At 38.8% G+C, this 21,550-nt stretch overlaps 1 protein-coding gene across 1 annotated transcript in view; it reads right to left on the bottom strand.

Moving 5' to 3' along the window:
• The window catches only part of ARMC3 (armadillo repeat containing 3), a 91,989-nt gene that overhangs the window by 32,435 nt on the left and 38,004 nt on the right, over positions 1 to 21,550 (bottom strand). Inside the window, exons 9-10 of the mRNA XM_010859912.1 lie at positions 19,193 to 19,345; positions 18,843 to 18,948 (exon numbers count right to left, since the gene is read on the bottom strand). Of these exons, the coding sequence (XP_010858214.1) occupies positions 18,843 to 18,948; positions 19,193 to 19,345 (259 nt within the window). The remainder of the gene's footprint in view (positions 1 to 18,842; positions 18,949 to 19,192; positions 19,346 to 21,550) is intronic.

Here is a 21,550-nt window from a genome sequence, read left to right as displayed (position 1 = left end):
GGGGGTTTAAAATGGGTCTTGGGGGGGGGGGGTAATGTCAAGTTATGAATGAATTTAAATAATCCTTTCCCTACATCTGCAGCTTTGGGTTATAGAAAAATGCATGATTGCTCCTTAGAAATTCTACTAAAGCTGTTCATTTTTTAATTTGGTAATACTTATAAGATCCAGAAATTCCAATTCAATAGTTACTGAATTCTATTAAAATATTTCTAACCAGTAAGAAAACAAAGCTTAAATAGGAGGAATGAGTGAACATGGAAATTTAAGATCAGATTCTTCAGTTTGTCTTCTTTTTAAATGAAGCTGTTAACTGTAGGTAGACGTTAACACGTTTGAAGGCAGCAAATCATTTTGATGGGTGAATATTGCTTTTATAAATTAAACATTAAGATCAAAGTCATGATATTGACAAAAAAAAATTTTAGTAATGTAGGCATATCCAGTTGTTAAATTTCCTATTTCTAGTATAAAAAGACTACCATCCATTTATATATTATTAACATTTTCTCACAATTAGAAATCCTACACCTTCTTATAAAAGCACTATACTTTCTATAGTCCTTGCTTTGTAATCACTCAAAAAGCTCATAAAAGAGTATAAATTAAAAAGACATAATTTTAACGAGTAAAAGATTAATCTTAAGCTCAAAGGTTCTTTAATGTTTGGAGTTGTTTCAATTATGATGTTTCAAGCAATAAGATATATAGAGCATCCTGGTTTTAAAGGAAGACCCCAAATTGTATTAAAAATCTGTTTAAATCATCATGGGAATAGAAGTAATCAAGACAATAAAAGTACACTTAGGACTCCAATAATACTAACATCTCTTTCAGGTTATATTTGACACTTAAAAAATTTAGGATAATATTTATAAACAAAATTTAAAAAAAAAAACTGAGGCTATATAGTTTAGCTCATCACCCTGCATTCCGATGAGTTTAATTTAATTTGGCTTTGTCACATAAATTTGCTGATGGTGAAGGAGAATTGATGTGTCAAAACAGAAGTCATCACAGTTATTCATCAGAGAGCAGAATACACATATGACCTCAATAAGGAGACTGGTAGCTCTAGGTGAAAGGAAGCTGTGATTAGCCACAAACTAGCTCTGACGGTGGAGAAGGCAATGGCACCCCACTCCAGTACTCTTGCCTGGAAAATCCCTTGGATGGAGGAGCCTGGTGGGCTGCAGTCCATGCGGTCGCTAAGAATCGGACACGACTGAGCGACTTCACTTTCACTTTTCACTTTCATGCACTGGAGGAGGAAATGGCAACCCACTCCAGTGTTCTTGCCTGGAGAATCCCAGGGACGGGGGAGCCTGGTGGGCTGCCGTCTCTGGGGTCGCACAGAGTTGGACACGACTGAAGCAACTTAGCAGCAGCAGCAGCTCTGAAGGAGACTCAACTGTAGCCATTGGGCAGGAATGGAATGACATCATTCTGGAGAATGAAGGGCTCCTTGGTGTTGACCTTGAGGGCAGCTCCCACCCTTGGTTTATATAAATCCATCCAGAAAGCACACCATATTGATTGTCACTAAAGCAAAGCGAGCACTCAGTTCCATGTTTCTCCTCCTCCAGTCCCTGGTGTCTGTTTAACCCTCTGTATCATCTCCCAGTCTTTCCCTGGGAAACCATCCTTTATAATTTGGTTTGATGACAGGTGACCAAAATTTGGGAGGAAGCCCAAGAAAAACATTGAGAGGAAGGCCCTGCATCTCACTATGACAGACTGAAGGACAGCATTTAATTTCCTTTCCTCGAGTATAAAATAAACACTCTTAAGATTATTTCACATTAGATCTCTCTTCTATTATTGACAATGGTGGTCATTTGATTTTATGAAGAAGGGAAAATTTGAGGAAATTATCGACATAAAAACTACCAGCAATAATTTAAAATTATGCATATCTTCTAATTAGTATATGCTTCTGGTTGTTCAGTTGCTAAGTTGTGTCCGACGTTTTGTGACTCTGTGGACTGCAGCACACTAAGCTTCCCGGAAGTTCATCACCAATGCCGGGAGCTTGCTGAAACTCATGTCGATTGAGTCAGTGATGCCATCCAACCATCTCATCCTCTGTCACCCCCTTCTCCTCTTGTGCTGAATCTTTCCCAGCATCGGGGTCTTTTCCAATGAGTCAGTTCTTTGTATCAGGTGGCCAAAGTATTGGAGCTTCTGCTTCAACATCAGTTCTTCGAATGCTTAAACCTCAAAATATTTTGTTTCCTTTTACTTGTTTTTCATGCACTTAATGTAATCCATTGCTTAAACCAAATACTTTGTGATTCTTAATCATTATAAACACACCTTGGTTAAAATGTACTTAGTGGTTTTAGATGTGCACTTTTTAACACATCTTGGAGTATAAAGAAAGAGCACACAATGGCATCCATGAGAGAAGCCAGAAGTATTTTAGGTAAACGCATTTCAGTAAATTCTCAAAGGTTTTGTCTTTTGTGTGTATCAGAGAGTTTACAGAAAATTTAAGTAAGCACATAGGATCATACTCCATCATTTTAGTTTCTCTAGTTTATGTTTTTTAAAAAACAAAAACAAAAACAAAAAAACTCCTGGGTCATGGAGACACAGGGATTTTCATCAGGCGTGCCTCTGCTCTCAGTCTTTCTGCTTGGATTTTGCTTCTCTCTTTCTCCTGTACAAAAGCATGTCTGGCCCTGGTTCATTTATACTCTACCTCCTGCTCTTTCTTTGCTCTTTATGGAGGCAGTAAAGGGAAGTGCATTTTTATGTACTAGCTGTTTAAAAAGCTCAAAGATTCTAGACACAGTGGAATATAGCTTTTACTAAATTGAACATAACTGCCAGCACCAAATCATACATGCACAGCTGGGAAAGCAATGTAACATAATGTGTACATATCTGCCCATAATTTGCTATGTGCAACTCTAAGTGCAAAATGCATAAATGAGATTAAATTTTGATATGGAAAATCAAGCTATTAGTCTTACTTTAAAAAATAATTTCAGTTATAGAAATGGAGTGCAGACTTTGTATTTAAAAAAAAAAGAATCGCATTAATTTTGTGTCTTTTAAACCCAAGACACTATGTCTTATTTCCCCTGTGTCTAACATATACACAAGCCAAATCCTATCCTGTTCTAAAACACATTTGTAGTTTCCTAGGTGGAACAGCATTATTCAAATGGACAGGATATAAGTCAAACTGCTTTGTTACAAAATACAGAATTACCGGGTCATATGTCATTGCAACAATCTGAACCTATTTTCTGATATTTACTATCATTAGTCTCCATCCGGTTGGACTTTAATCAAGTAAGAGTTTAAAATGTAAATTGAAAAGTTTAACCAAACTAAAAACCAAATATGGGGATGTATAAAAACATGTTTATATATGTAAATAGAAGTGAAGTTTGACAGGTCATGTCTGTCAATTTATTACAACGTCCTGACTATTTCCCTCCTCTGTATTTCTCAAATCCCTCCCTTTCCTCCATCTCCATCTCTCCCTCTGAATCCAATCCAATATCCTTTCTTATGGGTTGATGTAAGTTCTCTCCTAACACACTTTCCCCCTCATCCACTCCAAACTTTTCTCCATCTTACAGTTAAGTGATTTAAAAATAATAATAATATATATATATATACACACACACACACATATATTTATACATATATTATGTATATATACCAGAGAAGGCAATGGCACCCCACTCCAGTACTCTTGCTTGGAAAATCCCATGGACGGAGGAGCCTGGTGGGCTACAGTCCATGGGGTTGCGAAGAGTCGGACACGACTGTGCAACTTGACTTTCACTCTTCACTTTCATGCATTGGAGAAGGAAATGACAACCCACTCCAGTGTTCTTGCCTGGAGAATCCCAGGGACGGGGGAGCCTGGTGGGCTGCTGTCTATGGGGTCACAAAAGAGTCAGACACAATTGACTGAGCGTGCAGCCAAGTCTATTTATGTCAAACCTCATCTCCCAGTGCATCCCACCCTGCCTACCCCACCTCGTGCCCACACATCTATTCTCTGTGTCTGCATCTCTATTCCAGCCCTGAAACTACGTTCATTTGTGCCATTTTCCTAAATTGTGCATACATGTGTTAATATATAGGTGTTTTTCTCTTTCTTAGCCATAAAAGGGAATGAAATTGAGTCATTTGAAGAGATTTGGGTGGACCTGGAGTCTGTCAAAACAGAGTGAAGTAAAGTTACTTTTTAAATAATATAATCATATTTCTCCTCTACTTAAAGCTTCCACCATTCCCTGTTGCTCAGGATAAAGCCCCAGATTTCTCATGTGTCCTCTGAGGTTAAGCATGAGTTGACCCTATCTCCTTCCCCACCCCCACGCTCCCTGCCCCCTTCTCCCTGTTGCTGCATCCCAGCCAGGCCTTCCTGGCAACCTTGCCAGGCTCCATGTCACCTCAGGGTATCCTCACACCTGGTCCCCCTGCCTGGACATTTTTCCCCCCAATAATTCCCATTCATCTTTCAAAGTTCAACATTAACATCTCCTCCTCAAGGAAGCATTTCTTGACCCCCAAACTAGGTTAGGTCTTCTTTTTCACGTGAGCTCAGAGCATGCGTTTGCTAAACATAAACGTTTCTTTTTGTTTTAAAAAATGAGATTTTGGTACAAACGTTCACAGTCAGAGAATAGTAACCATCTTAAAATATTATTTCATGGCACATGTTATGGAAAGGAATTCACCACAAAGTGTTTTTGTATTAAGTCCCCAAGCCCCACAGTGAAAAAGCACTTACAGCAGGGGGGCTAAGAATACTAAGGAAAAATTCAGTTCCACAAATAGCATCTATTTTATGCCTCCCTGTATTTACTATGCTGTTTCATGTCTGTGTGCCTTTGCACTCATGCTCGCTTTGCCCCAAACGCCCTGCCCTATTTCTCCCACACCTCTGCCTGAGGACCACTAGCTCACCCTGCAAAACCAGCTCACTTGCCCCTTCCTGGGTGAAGTTATCCGCCTCCATTACTGCCCCTCCTTATTAATCACCCTTCCTCTGTGTCTGCCTGGTACCTACTTCTCAGGCAGGCTGCGAGTCTTTTTATATCCCCAGTGCTGAGAAGATCAATATATTTTAATTGACTTGAATCACCTCAAGGGGAGTGAGGAGAACCTCTTGCAGGTGTGGAGAAACAGAGAGGGGAAAAGCACTCAGCTCAGTTTTAAGTTCGCAAGAAGGGAGAGGACTCAATAGTATGGGGATCTCCGCTTGTATCACTTAAACAGCTGCTCTTGAAAGCAGGTTATTTCCTCCTCACCCCTGGGCTTCTCTGATTATACAGTGAAGTCATTTTTATAGGAAGTGTAATAGACGGATCTTGCACTTGACACAGTCTCTTTGGGATGTGCTCCTTTCAGGTATCAAGGGATGTGGATATTCTGCCTTTGCCGACTCGGTGGACTGTTTATTTGGGCTCTGTCATTGGAGGACATGATTTGGTACCTCTCGGATGTTGATTCTTGCTGCTGTTGGGAGGCTCACGTTTAACCCATCTGCAAAGGCTGGTTACATGAATCAAGGGTGACCTTGGGCAGCACGGAAAATCTGTTTAACAGAGCCCACATACCGGGGAATATGTGGAACCCGATGGAACAGATGGTAATATTGGCAATCAGAATCTTGTTTGTTAACAGTGATTACAACCATTCCCACCAGCACGGCTTTTCATATGTCTCCGTGAGGTTTGTCACACCAAAGAAAGACATATTGGTGGCAGACACGCTGCGAGTGGGGCGGGGGTGCATGTGCAGCAATGACTGGGGGCTGGCGAGTTTAATTGCGGGTTCCCGCGAGTCTATACAGGTGCGAGGGGGGTGGGGCGCGGGCCGCTAAGATAAACAGATCTCCTGGTTATCACAGCCAGATTTGGAATGCTGTGAACAGGATTCCTGACTCTCATTCCAGCCAGCTTTTCAAAGGTAATGACCCGAGAAGTCGAGGGTGTTCGTTAAATTGATCGATTTCTGAGTCCCAAACAGCCGTCATCCTGAGGCAGCCCCACAGCTGCAGAAGACAAAGAAATGTGCCCCCCAACTCTGGCTGAACCCCAGAATTGACAAAAGTAGCCAAGAGATTGTCTCTTTTCAAAGAAATATTTAAAGACGTTTATCCTGTAGTAAGGGACAGAATCGATTAAACCGCAGGCAAAAATCTTAAAGAATGTAAAGTAACATTATTATTAAAGTGAAACCCAGCCATAAAAACAAACGGAGGAAGCTTTGCATCCTATAGCAAAATAAGAAAAAAAAATGCAAAAAAAATTTTTTAAGTATGTGAAATCAAATTGTTTCCATCATACCGAGGTGCCCTAGCAAGTATGGTTTGGGGGCTTCTAGAATATGCTTTTAACTACAGTTGCTGCGACATCACGATTTTTCAAGAGAGACCTGCTAGTCGCAACGAGTCGAGTACACCCTAACCCAGCCCCTCCACAGAGAACACACAGGGTTGTTGGGTTTTTTTTGTTGTTGTTGTTACCAATTACGAGGCAGTCAGTCAAGGTGCAGGGAAATCAAATGTAATTTTCTTACAAGTGACATGGAATCTTTATTTACCTATCTGTTCAATCAGGATACCTCACTTCCATACATGCCACCTTCTGTCTTAAAAAGCTGGAATGCCTGCCAATAATAAACTAGATGCCATAAGGAAAGAACAACTGTCTTCATTTAACATGGCTGACTTGTCTCCTGATAAAATAGGAATAATGGTCAAGGTGTTAGAACACTCATAATAAGTGGCTTCTGCAGCTACCAAATGTTTCTGTTTAGCCTGGAAGTCAGTCTGTTTACATATCTGGATGTGACAGGGGCCACAATCCCAAAGTAATTAGAGATACCACGTTTTTTATTTTCTTAAATAATAAGGATGCTGAAATCTCTAGTGACTGCACATAAAAAAAAAACCACCGGCCATTGCCTGGACTACCCTCAGCTCATCAGCTCTAATGTTGCTTCTTCGGAGAGACCCTCTTTGATGAGCTGTGTCATTCCTGTGACTCCTTTCACAACCCTGGTGTCATGAATGCCCCTCTCTATGATATCATGCTGTTTTATTTAACCCATACTGTTATTGCCTCTGAAATTACCTTAAAAGTACTCGTGTTGTCTGTCTTCCCGTCCAACCTGTAAGCTTCATGAAAACAGTTTCATGGAGCCATTGTCATGTTCCCTACTGAACCGCTACAGCCTAGAGCAGTGGCTGGCACACAAAGAACACTCAAGTAACAGTGAAATAATTTACACAAGAAACCAAAATTCACAGATAATAACTTCCTTAGCCTTTGGGATAAAATGATAAAAGTGGTAAAGAATGATCCCATCTATTCCTAGTAGAAATTTGTATTCCAGGCTCCCTGGATCATGGGTAATCACTTGGACGTGCAAAATAGAATCCAGATTCCATTTTTATTTTGTTTTTGTTTTATAGTTAAGAAAGATAAAATTTAGTGAGAGAGTTGCTCAGGGAGCAAGTCAATCAACAGACACAAAATTAAAACCATGGTGATCTGACTTTTAGTTCACTACGTTTTTTTTGCAATTATTAATATCTTAAGCTTTAAAAAGTATTGTATTTTCTAGGGGGGGAAAAAAAAGCCAGCTTCTATTTGGCTTACTTCATCATTCCTTAGGAAATGAGAAATAAGGGAGACCATTTTGATGCACAGCATTTTGGGAAATTCTTACTAACCTTTGAATGCATTTTTTTTTTTCTTCTTTCTTATTCTCTTATAAAGAGAAAACAAAGGTGAGGAGGAAGTGAAGTGATAATGGATAAAGGAACCTGGGAGAAAGGTGGAAGGAGGGAGGAAGGAGAGCAGGGGATGGAAACTCATTTCTCCATAGGGGATGGAAACTCACTTCTCCAAAAGTGCCTTCAGTCTGGTGAAATCCAAAGAGACCAAGAAGGCAGAGGGAAACATTTTGGTGGGAAGATTTGGAGAAGCTTAAACTCAGGGAGATAGTGAGCAGGAGGCAGAGAAAGAAAAATCATGAGCTTTCTTTGGATGTAGGTAGCCGACTGGCTCGGTGTATAGTGTCCATCCCACCTCTGTGACCTTGAACAAGGACTGTGCTTCTGTTTCCTCATCTGCAGAATGGACATAATGATAAGACTTGCTACATCATAGGGAACGCTTTGAAGATTTCGTGATACATTCCATTTCAAGTACTTAGCTCAGTGCCTGGCCACACATTCCAACTATCATCATCATTTCATCATTGCTATCAACAGCATCTTCACCACATCACCATCATCATCACATCATTACCCACGCCTACTGAGTGAGCCACAAGGGCAGAGTTTCTTGTAATCCTGTCTCCATTTCTGGGATCATGGGAAAATAGCGTCCTATTTCCAAATTTGCATCTATGTATGAACTTTTCATTTTCAGACAACTTTTCAGTTAGACAGTCAAATCTCCAACCTCTGCAGGGCTGGAGCTGAAGCAATTTCCTCAAGCATCACCCCCAAGTCTTTGTTTAGGCAACAAATGAGCAATGAAGGCTGTTTTCAGAGGGATGGAAAATCATGGGAAAAAATTAATATAAAAAGTCAAGGATGAGTAAAAGTGGAATTTATGTAGGTATTAAGCATGGCTTCAAATTGAGAGAGAAAAGGATCACACAATATAAAGTTATCCAAACTGTTTGATAATTTCTTCTTAAAATCAGTTACATTGGAAATTAAGCCTGAAAGAGGTACCAGCAAATTTAAAATAAGGTTATGCAAATGTCAGTCTTTGCTCTCCAGGTAAGAAAAGCAAGATAGATAATTTTCCAATTGAACATTTCATGGGATTCACTTAGCCTCAACTGGTAGCTAATAAAATTCAAACTGTTTGTGAAGGTTGACTAGGCATCAACTGACACAAAATGGGGATATGGAATCGACTTGTTTCATTGCAAAATCCAGCTTTTCATTCTACATAGTCCTTAAAATCAGAGGTGTTGATCAATATACAGTTAGCAGAGACGAAATCTAGGTGCTGAGGTGGGTAGAAATAGAAAGTATCCACTTGGTAAACTTGGACGGAAATAAGGAAAGAATACTACTTAAGTGTACCATGAAGGTGCCTCCCACATATTTTATCTCTTAATTTCAAAAGGCTTTTAAGATAGTGAAGAACACTTTAAATAAGTTTTTTGAGGTATCATCCTGAATACAAAAATTTGATACATCCTTACTACAAAACTGAACTTTCTAAAAGGAACCAACTCAAGTTGTCTTGGAGGATTCTCAACATATGAGCATTTTAATTCAAAGGAGGTAGCATCTGACAATAAAGTGATATAAGTAAGAATTTTAAAACCAAATAATTTCTATTATTTAACGTCAAGAGCAAAAAATTCAGCTCTAGAGTAAGTACCATATCAAGATTAATTTATGTCGGTTATGGTTATGTAGCACAGGTGATATTCAGCCACCAGGACAATGAATGTGTCAAAATATTTTGAATGACTTCACCTTAAAAGGAGACAAAGACAAGCATCTATTAACACACAGTTCGCAGTAGAATATTATCTCTTTAAAAGCACCACAATGGAACGCTTTCCAGAGCACAATCTTTGAATAATGTTTTAAAATATTATTTTAAACACACTGAAGAATATTTCGGATTAAGTTGGTGAGCATTTTCACTAAAATACAGAGCAAATCTTCCATTACCGTTTCTGCCCCTCCCCCAACATCTGCCTAAACTGCCACTAGGGGTCAGTATGAAGACACAGTTCTCCACGGTCGGAGGAAAATGGGCTGCGGAAAACCTTTCCCCGTGAAAAGCCCTAACAAAGACCATAACTGCACAGCTTTAGCATTACCAAGTCCAGCCCGTACATCAGGTCTGGAACATGAGTTTGCATTTTTTCCTGAGACTGCATTTTAATGTTGTAAATCACAGTGGATTATTTCTATGGTCAATATTTCTTTGATTAAAAAAAAAAAAGTGTTGTAAATGACAAGATTACTTATTCCTAAGTGAATCTGTGTGGATTGGTCAAGAATATGATCTAGAACAGATGTTAAAGTTTATTTTGAAAGGGTGTTGGTATGCATCTCTAGCCATCTGGGAGATATATATATATCTTCCTGGAGGGAAATGGCAATGTGGAAGTGAATCTTGTGATGTTTTGCCAACTCTAAGAGAGGTGTTTTGTTCCCTCCTTTGAAATGACCATCATCATTCATTGCAATACAGCCTCAAGTGCACAAGAAAATACAGTAAATTCCCTACATAGGAACCTTCAAGTTGTGAACTTTCAAAGATGCACACGTATCCAGAGAAAGGAGGAGGAAGATGTAATAGAAGAGCTAAAGAGATTCACAATGCAGGAAATGGCAAGGGAGTTTTCTTTATTTGGGGAGATACTATTAGCTTTTGAGACACAGGACTCAACTGTTGAACGGTACACAAAGCTTGCAGCAGCCATTAGGAATGCAGTCCAGTGCATCAATGACAAGAGAAAAAGCTACTACCCAGACATCGCTGCATCCTTTTTTCAAGAGGGTAGATAGAATTGCATCCAGCAAGGAACCAAAACCTGGGCCATCAACGTCAGGCATGAATGAAACTGCAGCTTACCCTCCATCTCCTATTGTTGATGACCATTCAGCTCTACCATCTCCCACTTCCCCTTCCTCCTCCAATCAGTAACTCCTCTTGCCTGTTCACCTGATGCCAGTGCCTGTGTGCCAGCCATTGTAATGTACTCCTGTACTTTTCAAGGTACTGTATTGTGAGATCAAAATTGTTTTACTTTTTGTTTTTTTATGTGCTATTTGTGTGAAAAGTATTATAAACCTATTACCGTATTGTACTATATAGCCAATTGTGTTAGTTGGGTACCTAGGCTAACTTTGTTGGATTTATCAGCAAAATGAACTTATAAACAAATTGGACTTACAAATAAGCTCTCGGAACGGAACTTGTTTGTATGTAGGAGACTCACTAAAGAGTAGCACTAGTCTATACTTAAATCTGCAGAATAAAAGAAAGTAAAATAAATATTTGTAGAAATAAATACATCAGTACACTGCTGCTGCTGCTGCTGCTAAGTCGCTTCAGTCGTGTCCGACTCTGTGCGACCCCACAGATGACAGCCCACCAGGCTCCCCCGTCCCTGGGATTCTCCAGGCAAGAACACTGGAGTGGGTTGCCATTTCCTTCTCCAATGCATGAAAGGGAAAAGTGAAAGTGAAGTTGCTCAGTCGTGTCCGACTCTTCGTGACCCCATGGTCTGAAGCCTACCAGGCTCCTCTGTCCAGGGGATTTTCCAGGCAAGAGTATTGGAGTGGGGTGCCATTGCCTGACTACCTTCCACTAACCCTATTTAATTGGGGGGGGGGCGGATTTTTAAAAAAACTTTGAAAAGTGGCTTTCAAACACTAGAGAGATTTAACATTCTAAGAAATTATTTAAGGTCAGGCCCTTCCCTGAGAATACTGAATGGATAGAGTTGGGTCATGGTGAATAAATGAAGTGCTATGTTTTCTTAATGTTTTATATGTGGAACATCTTTAAAAGATTTTCTCTACACATTACATGACTTTCTTAGGCGTCTTCATGAGTGCTTGGTCACTTTAGTCATGTCCTACTCTTTGTGACCCTATGGGCTGTAGCCCACCAGGCTCCTCTGTCCATGGGATTTGCCTTGCCCTCCTCCAGGGGATCCTTCCAACCCAGGGATCAAACCCAAGTCCCTTCTCCTTCACTGGCAGGTAGGTTCTTTACCACTAGCATGACCTGAGAGGCCTGTCTTAGGCCTAGTACCCTGATAAATAATTCTACTAGATATTAAAATGATTCAGTCACTGCTTTATTTCTGTGTTAGTGAAGAGAAATATGAATACTGGTAATACAGAATGACAGGTCATCCATACAGAATGAGGACATTGAAAAGTTCCCAAAGCACTCAACATGCACATCTGAGTGATTCGGGGGCATTCTGTCTCTTCCTGGAGTCTCTTTGGGGTGTTCTCCCCAGTCATCCCCTCATTTCCTTTGTTGTGGTCCTGACCACAGGTCACATGATAGCAGGATGGTCCCTAGAGAAGAGATGTCTCTGGTAGTGTGGAAGGCAGCAGTGGCCCAGCAGTCAATCAAAAAATATATATATACATTTTTTAAAGTAACCACTATATATGCTGCCTTGAGTCACTGCTGTTGTGGGAAGGGCTATTAAAAACAAAAAATAGGGCTTCCTTGGTGGTCCAGTGATGAAGAATTCATCTTGCAATGCAGGGAACACCAGTTCAGTCCTTGATCTGGGAAGACCCATATGCTGGGGGACATCTAGGCAGTGCACCACAACTGCTGAGCCCGCGCTCTGGAGCCCGTGTTCCACGACCAGAGAGCCCACCGCAATGAGAAGCCTACGCACTGCAACTAGCGAGGCTCCCCACTCCTCGCAACTAGAGAACCCACTCGTAGCAATGAAGACCCAGGGCAGCCATAAATAAATTAATTTAAAAGTTAAAAAAAATTTTAAGACGTTACAAATAAGGAAACGGAGATAACAAGTTCTCCAAGATTTAAGGAAATCACCCAGTTCTTTATGGAGATACTATGAACTAAATATGAAGAATCAAGAGTGAGTTAGTATGATCTATCTATATATACAACAGAGACTTGATTGAGCATTTTCTATAGCAAAGCCATAGTTTCAGCTGACCTCTCTATAAACATTAAAGTAATTGTAGTTATCACTTTTTATAATTTAATCTTATTCATGTTTTATTTCTTTTGAAAAATATCTCACTGGCAATTGCATTATTTTCTCATCTTTTCATTGTTTACCAGTATCCAAAGTTTACCTACTGTTGGCATTGGGAAATGAAAAGCGCTGAACACTTTTCATTCTTGGAATAACTGAAAAACTCTAATTCTGATCAGATCCAACAGATGGCAGTGATGCTATAAATTAATAGTTTAAACTATTCTAATATAGAGAATCTGCCCCTCAGGAAATGTCAACCAAGAACAAATGCTCTCGGTAGTTACCTAAATAATATAAAACTTTGATATGACTGATTGGATTTAAGAAGTACAATGTAAATATGTAGTTTAGCTGAAATAGTACTTCTTTCAAAAATAAACAACTTTCTCCTTTCTAAAAAGTATTATAAATTGAGAATTGTCAAAAAGATTAACAATGAACCAAAAAAAGATAATGGTGTCCAAATTAACTAACTGGATTACATTTTTAATGCTTTTTAAAAGAATTATTTATTTATTTGGCTGCACTGGGTCTTAGCTGTGGCATGTGGGACCTAGTTCCCCAACCAGGGATTGAACCTGGGTCTACTGTATTGGGAGCTCAGAATCTTAGCCACTGGACCATCAGCAAAGTCCCCTGGACTACATATTTATATAAAATTAATTGTTGTTTCTCTGTTTCCATTTTCACCTATTTCTTTCTATGGTGGTTGTTTTAACCTCACTTGTTACTTATTCACTTAAAAATGACTTTACTTTTTCCCCTCCTATCACTTTAAATAAGTGACTCTGGCTCTTCTTGTCCTCTTTTCCTGTACCCTCAAATAGTTATTTTTATTCTTATTCATTGTCTTTTGTCCACTTTGAGTGACCTTTATTCTGCAGCTAATACAGAATGAAAAGTAGCTAGAAGATTCTTAGAACTAAGTTACTCTCCACTTTGTGAATGAAATTATGTGAAAACAGACAACGCAGTACAGATGATCACTTTCTATTTTAAGTTATCGGCATTGGCTGACAACAGACAGATCTTCCTTCATTGTCATTTTCCTTTTGATTGTGTTGTTGGTGTGGGCACACTCCCCCCCAGAATGCTATTATGGGATGGGGACGACTCTAGATGCTTGTTGTGTGTCAGTGAGTTAAACAGACAAAGGTGCTGGGAGCTGGTCGGAGAACAGAAGAATGAGCTGTGTGTTGCTAAGAAAATGCTAAGCGCTCTGAGAAAAGGGCAGCAGGAAAGGAGGATGGACAAGGTATGTGGGTGGTGCGCTGTGACCACAGTGGTCACCATCGGCCTTCTTGGGATGGCATTTGGGCAGACTTGAGGGGGTGGGGAACTGCGTGGTGGGCATTCATGGAGTAGAAGAACATTCCATACAGAAAGGATGGTTATGCAAAAGGCCTAAAGCAAAACACTCCTGGGAGGTGAACGAACTTCTAGAATAACTTTATTGTCTATTTTACTCTTCATCATTTTACTCCCTGACATTGGCTTGTTTGTTTATAAGTAAAAGGGTTTGTGTTTGTTGAATTATTTTTTAAATTACACTTTCACTTATGCATAACTCAGAAATACCTGGAGACTTCACATATCCAGAACACACATGAGAACTATCAGAAAGGAAAAGAAAAGAAAGAAATGGCCTGTGAGGACCCAAATACCACTTAGAGATGTGGCCTCAGGTCCTCCATTATTGCTTTTATATAAAATTTGATAAAGCTAGGTTACCTGGTGTGCAAGCTTTACACTGACTGAAAAGAAGGGATTTGAAGAGAACATTGGCAGGGTTGGCCCTACCCATCAACTCTAGAGACAGCAACATTAACACTGCCAGCCTGTGTAAGGATCAATAAAATGTATCAGCCCAAAGGCGCTCTACCTGGAGGCTGTCCTCAGCAACTGGGCAAGCACCCACCTTCCCTAAGGGGCCTGAGTACAGTACCATGGAGTGTATGACAGCCACTTACTCAAAATGATAGCTGCAGCGCATCCCCTCTCCCCTCCCAAGTTTAATGACTGGTACCATCAGAAATTTGGAAGGGGAGGATTTTAGAAGATTTTATTCAAATTCATTACATATTTTTAAAAACATATATTGATTATAGAAGTAAATTTTCAAGTGTCCAGAAGACTTTATCTAGGAAGCCACATTCACAGACAGTAACAACTAGGCAAATTCTTTTGGTATCAATTAAAGTCATACTTATAATTAAAGTTGAAAATTTTCCACAAAGAGGTATGGGTGGTCTGGTGGTTTGTCACTGCTACCAAATTTCTCATCATCATATTTTTATTTGTCTCTGTTTTTGGTTCTTAGAACTTTGACATTCATTCATTGTCATATTATTTTATTACATTTCAATGTGTTTTCTTTTGGAAGAAAGCAAGATGTGTGCAAATCTGAATTCAGGTATTTTAGGTTATAAAGTTTTATGCATATTATAAAATTATGTTTTTAGATTATAAAAATACTTTGACTTAAAAAAAGCACTTGTCAATTTTGCAAAAAAAAAAAAAATTCATCACAAAGTATGCTCCTTCCTCCAGTTGGTTTTCTTTTTTTACTTTAGAAAATTTTTATTTACCTTCAACATACATAAAGGAAATTATACCAGCATCATATGTTGTCATAACAAGCCAGTGATCATCTAATTCATGAGGTGAGTCTCTAACTCCAGAAAGTGCCCTGAGTTTAAGAATTAGAAATCCATTTTAGGCACCTTGAGATATGAGTGTAGGGGAAGGGATTACATTTTAACAACAAAACTGGAATTCTTAGCCCTTCACTGCATTAAAAAAAAAAAAAAAATTAGGCTACCAAATATCAAGTATCCCAACAGCTACTAAAGGTACCTAGAAGACATCAGTTCTGGGTTTTTGTTTTCTTCTCTTACTATCAATACTTAGATGTGGTGGAAAAGCGGCTTTCTAACTATTTCAATTCCAGTTACCCAGCAGCAGAGCCAAGGACTCAGCCTTCAATCCTACAGTACACTGCTAAGAAAGGGGATGAAATGGACTGTTTCCAAAAAGTGATACTGGAAACACCCATGCCGAGTCTGATGTAAAGTTTACAGGTGATTTGAGTAGGTGCTACAAATAGCCAGTCATCTTTGTGGTCTCTTCTGTTGTAGTTAGCTTAGGGGACCCTAGGAAACTGACTAGAAGGATTGACCATGGGGCTTGCTTGGTTTCATTCCTTTTGATTGACGACAGAATCTTTTTCAAGCCCAGTTCTCAGCATTTGGCACAAACAGGTCAAATCTGACTCTGTATCTTTCTCAAAACCATTAATTTTCAGTATTTTTTAGCTCAAAAAGTCCGAAGTAAAAGCTACATAGACCTCAAAAAAACCATAAAACCACTTTTATGCAGGTCCCATTTCCCTTAGCAGACATAAGTTGGAAAAAGAAATCAGAATGTACAGTACATGATAGGTTAAAGAAATAATAGCAATTAAAATTGATAAGAAAAATTAAATTACAAAAAGTAAAGTTGATTATCACAGAAGAAAATCAGGCACCGTCTAGTCCTAACTGACCTTTCTGTGGACAAAATGGAACTATATCGGCAGATAACAAAAATTTGATAAATGGAAAATTGAGAGAAAATCTAAAGGCAGCTTCTTTGAGTATTACTTATCATCCTGATTGTCTAGGATGTTATATAAAACTGTGAAACGAGGTAAGCCAGGCAATCTCACATCAAATCAAGACAGCTATACACTCTAGAGGCCTTTTAGAGTATTTTAGATAATATATAAATCTAAATGCACTGGAGATTGAAGCATTTTGGTGTCACTGATAAGATTTTTGCACTGGCAGGACTATACTGGAAAAATCACTGAGTATGCTGTTTTCAAATTGCTAGTTACTATGACCTGATATTCTAGACATGTGTGTGCTTTCATGCAGGTGGTGATGCATGCTGAATTTAGGAAATGATTGTGTCAAAGATTGTAGCTCTTAAAGGAACACAGTTTTGTTTTGGTGCTTATGCATTTTGGCTACATTTTTCTTGGGCATTGTTACATTTTGAGTCTTTCCATCAAGGTCTTATAAAAATTTGTGTGTGAGTAGAGAAAAAGAAAGAGTAAGAGATAGATGAAACATATGATGGGATGGAGGAGGATTTATTTCGAAAAAGGAAGGGATAATTTTAGCAGCAATGCCAGAAAACCATAATATGTGAATGTTAAAAACTGACGCAATGACATGGTTAATTTTTTGGGTCAACTTGATTGGGTTAAGGGGTGCCCAGATAGCTGGTGAAACGTTGTTTCCGAGTGTGTCTGTGAGAGTGTTTCTGGAAGAGGTCAGCATTTGAATGAATCAGTAGACTGAATAAAGATTCCTCTTTTCATTTATAATAAAATCTCACAAATTAAAAAAAAAAAAAAGATTCCTCTTTTCAATGTGGGTGGGCATCATCCAATTCGTTGAGGAACTATACAGAACAAAGAGCAGGGGCTTACCAGGTGGCTCAGTAGTAAAGAATCCGCCTGCCTATGTAGGAGACTCAGGAGACACAGGTTTGGTATCTGAGATGGGAAGATCCCCTGGAGGAGGAAACGGCAACCCACTCCGTATTTTTGCCTGGGAAATCCCATGGACAGAGGAGCCTGGCAGGCTACAGTCCATGGAGTTATAAAGAGTTGAGTCATGACTGAGTACACACGCACAGAACAGAGGAGGAGGAAGGGTGAATTTCTTGAGATGGGGCAACCATCATCTGCTTTCCTTGGACATCAGTGCTCCTGGTTCTCACACCGGGACTGACCATCACTACCACCTTTCCTGGTTCTCCAGGTCACAGATGGCAGATCCTGAGACTTCTCAGTCATCATAAGCTCATAAGCCAATTCCTATAATAAATCTCATTACACACACACACACACACACACACCTCCCATTGGTTCTGTTTCTCTAGAGAACCCTAATTCTCATACCATGTTTAAGGAGGGTAAATAATTGTTTTTTACTCTTATTTATTTAGATTTTTCATTGAGGTTATATTGGTTTGTAACATTATACAAGTTTCATATGTGCATTATATTTCTACTTCTGTATACACTATGGTGTGCTCACCACTAAAAATTTAGTTTCCATCCATCACTGTACAGTTGATCCCCTTTACCTGTTTTGCATTCCCCCTGTCCCTTCCCCTCTGGTAATTACTGCTCTTTTTTTTTTTTTTTTTTTTTTTTAGTATCTTCAAGTTTGTTTCTGTTTGGTTGGGCTGTTCATTAATTTTGCTGGCTAGTTTTTTATATTCCCATAAGAGTGAAATCAGATAGTATTTGTCTTTCTCCATCTGACTTATTTCACTCAGCATGGTATCTTCAAGGCCCATCCATCTTATTGCAAATGGCATTAATCACTTTATGAAAATTGCCTTCTAGAAATTTTTACTGTTTTATAAGCAACCTTATCATCTGTAGAGGAAATAGCAAGCCTTTGGAGTCCAATAGATCAAGCTTTAATTTCCAGCTCCTCTACTTGAATGAATATGTGTACCCAGGAAAATTAGGGAAACCTGCAGAGCCTCTGTTTCCTCAATTAGTAGATGGATTATCTTGACAATTAAAATTTTAAATGAATATAAATTACATGCACAGTGTTTGGAATACAGAGGACATTCCTTTTCAGCCTTTTTCCATAGGTATTTACTGATGATACTCTGTTTTCAATGGACTTTTAAAGTGTTTCTCGATTTTATCTACTGTTTGTCCTTTAAAAACTGATTCTTTAAATTTTTTTTCTTGATTTACCAATATTTGTAGAATGTTGTCTTTAGTATTTCCCAGCATTAGCCAATTTTCTTTGTTCTGGAACCTTCTACAAGACTTAGCCTCTTACCTGCATCAAATGTCCCACCCATTTTCCCAACAAACCCAGAAGCTCTCAAGATTTCGTGATGTTTTTGGAAAACAGGCCTATCTGCCAACTCTTATTTTCATAAGGGTTCTTAAGGAATAACCCAACATAGAAGCATCTGAAAGGATATGTAAACTGCCTTGAAAGGCAGGACATTACAATGAGCTTATCTTGGTCTGTTAAATATCCTGCGAGTCAGTGTTGAATGAGTCTTTTTGTACTCACTTTGCATTAGCAGGATTGCAGGTGGTCAGATTTGCCAAGGCAAGGGCAGCAGCTTCCCTCACTTCTTCGCTGTCACTTTTTAGCAACTGAATTAACTGAGGGATTCCTACAGAAAAAGAAAAGTAAAATGTGACTTTACAGATATCCATGTGAACTAGAATATGGCAGCCTAAACATGTTCAATGGAGAAGGAAATGGCAACCCACCCCAGTATTCTTGCCTGGGAAATCCCATAGACAGAGAGGAGCCTGGTGGGCTACAGTCCATGGGGTGGCAAAAGAGTTGGACACAACTTAGAGACTAAATAACAAAAACAACATCTTCAGAGTGGCTTTTTCCAGTGTGCTTACCTTGATTATTGAAAAATTCTTTGCTGCCCGAATTCTCACACATTGCTGATATAGCTTGGGAAGCGGCAATTTTAGTTCCATCATTTTCAGAACCCAAAAGGCTTACAAGGCATTTTTCGACTTCTAGTTCGTGAAAAAGTTTTCTATTTTCAGCTTTCATAAACCAAAAGGGGTAAAAAAAAAATCAGAATTTTCCTACAAAAACTGTGGAAATATAAAGACTTCTCCATCCAAAAATGATGGGAATTCAAAATATTTGTTAGCTTTAATCATATTCTAAGCTAAACAAAATATATACCTATTTAACCTTTAGAACACAGTCAATATGCAAAATAAATGTATGGGTATTGCACTTTTTTCATATTCTCTTATATGATATCAATACTATGGCAGAGAAAATTCTGTAATAAGAAAGAGACAAGTTTCAGACTTAGTAAGAACTTACTTTCGCCAGTCATGTGCTGTATTCACACACGCTGTCTTCTTACTGAGCACAAAACCTGTTTATTTTAAATACAAAACCCAATATTTGAAGAACGCCTAAGATGTACAAACCTGTGAGCTAGATGCTCAAGAGAAGAGCAAAGAAAGTAAAAATGAGTAATAAAGTGTGATTCCAAGTCTTAAGGAATTTATAATCATCTTTTTTTCTTGTTACAATACATGCTGACATAGCAAAAATGAAAATAATTGCTAAGTTGCCATAAACATAATATAAACATAGCACAATTCTGTCTGAAAACAAATAAAGTACCTATCATGATATTCACCCCACTATAAAACACTAAATTGAAAACCAAGGTATTCTTAATGTTCTTTTTGTTCCTGATGTTTTTCTCTCAATTTAGTTTGATTTTCTAATAAGTGACAGCCTCATTACTATACAAAAGCAAATACTACATTGAATTAAATTCAATGCAGTATTTAGAGTATAGAATATTAAACAATTTTTTGTTTTGCATTCTATATTTAATCCTAAATAAATTACTATTTATTAAAAGCATATACTAGGCAATACTTACACTAAATCAAACTCACTTTTAATGTTATAATAGAAAAAAAACAAGTTGGAAAAGAAACAGTTTACAAATAATTTCTTGCTAATTACAGTTTCTTAGAAAATTTTGTCATAAGTTTGATTCTCATTAATAGATTGCCAGGAGAAATATCAACAATATCATATATCAGATGATACCACTCTAAAGGCAGAAAGTGAAGAGGAATTAAAGAGCCTCTTGATAAGGGTGAAAGATGACAGTTGAAAAAGCTGGCTTAAAATTCAACATTCAAAAAACTAAGATCATGCCATCCAGTCCCATCACTTCATGGCAAATAGTAGGGGAGAAAGTGGAAGCAGTGATTTTCTTGGACTCCAAAACCACCGCAGATGGTGACTGTAGCTATGACAAACCTAGACAGCATATTAAAAAGCAGAGGCATCACTTGGCCGATAAAGGTCTATATAGTCAAAGCTATAGTTTTTTCAGTAGTCATTGTGAGCTTTGGACAATTAAGAAGGCTGAGCACCAAAGAATTGATGCTTTTGAATTTTGGTGCTGGAGGACACTCTTGAGAGTCCCTTGGACTGCAAGTCAATCCTAAAGGAATCAATCAAGTCAAACCAGTCAATCCTAAAGGAAATCAACCCTGAATATTCATTGGAAGGACTGATGCTAAAGCTGAAGCTCCAGTACTTTGGCCACCTGATGTGAAGAGCCAACTCACTGGAAAAGAATCTGATGCTGAGAAAGACGGAAGGCAAAAGGAGAAGGGGGCAGCAGAGAATGAGATGGTTACATAGCATCACCAACTCAATGGACCTGAATTTGAACAAACTCCGGGAGATAGGGAGGATAGGGGAGCCTGGTGTGCTGTTGTCCATGTTGTCCAAGTCTTTAATAAAGTCAATGTAAATTATTAAAATAGAAGGATGTGTGATATATGCTCTTAGAATGTAAATGTACAAAAAAAGAATCAGGCAGTTCAGTCACTCAGTCAGGTCCGACTCTTTGCAACCCTGTGGACTGCAGCACAACAGGCCTCTCTGTCCATCTCCAACTGCCGGAGTTTACCCAAACTCATGTCCATTGAGTCAGTGATGCCATCCAGACATCTCATCCTCTATCACCCCCTTCTCCTCCCGCCTTCAATCTTGCCCAGCATCGGGGTCATTTTAAATGAGTCAATTCTTCACATCAGGTGGCCAAAGTATTGGAGTTTCAGCTTCAGCATCAGTCCTTCCAATGAATATTCAGGACTGATTCCCTTTAGGATGGACTGGCTGGATCTCCTTGCAATCCAAGGGACTCTCAAGAGTCTTCTCCAACACCACAGTTCAAAAGCATCCAATTCTTCATC

This window comes from Bison bison, unplaced genomic scaffold (assembly GCF_000754665.1).
Source record: "Bison bison bison isolate TAMUID 2011002044 unplaced genomic scaffold, Bison_UMD1.0 scf7180017864461, whole genome shotgun sequence".
Classification (NCBI taxonomy): Eukaryota; Metazoa; Chordata; class Mammalia; order Artiodactyla; family Bovidae; genus Bison; species Bison bison.
This window is presented reverse-complemented; position numbering and strand designations above follow the sequence as displayed.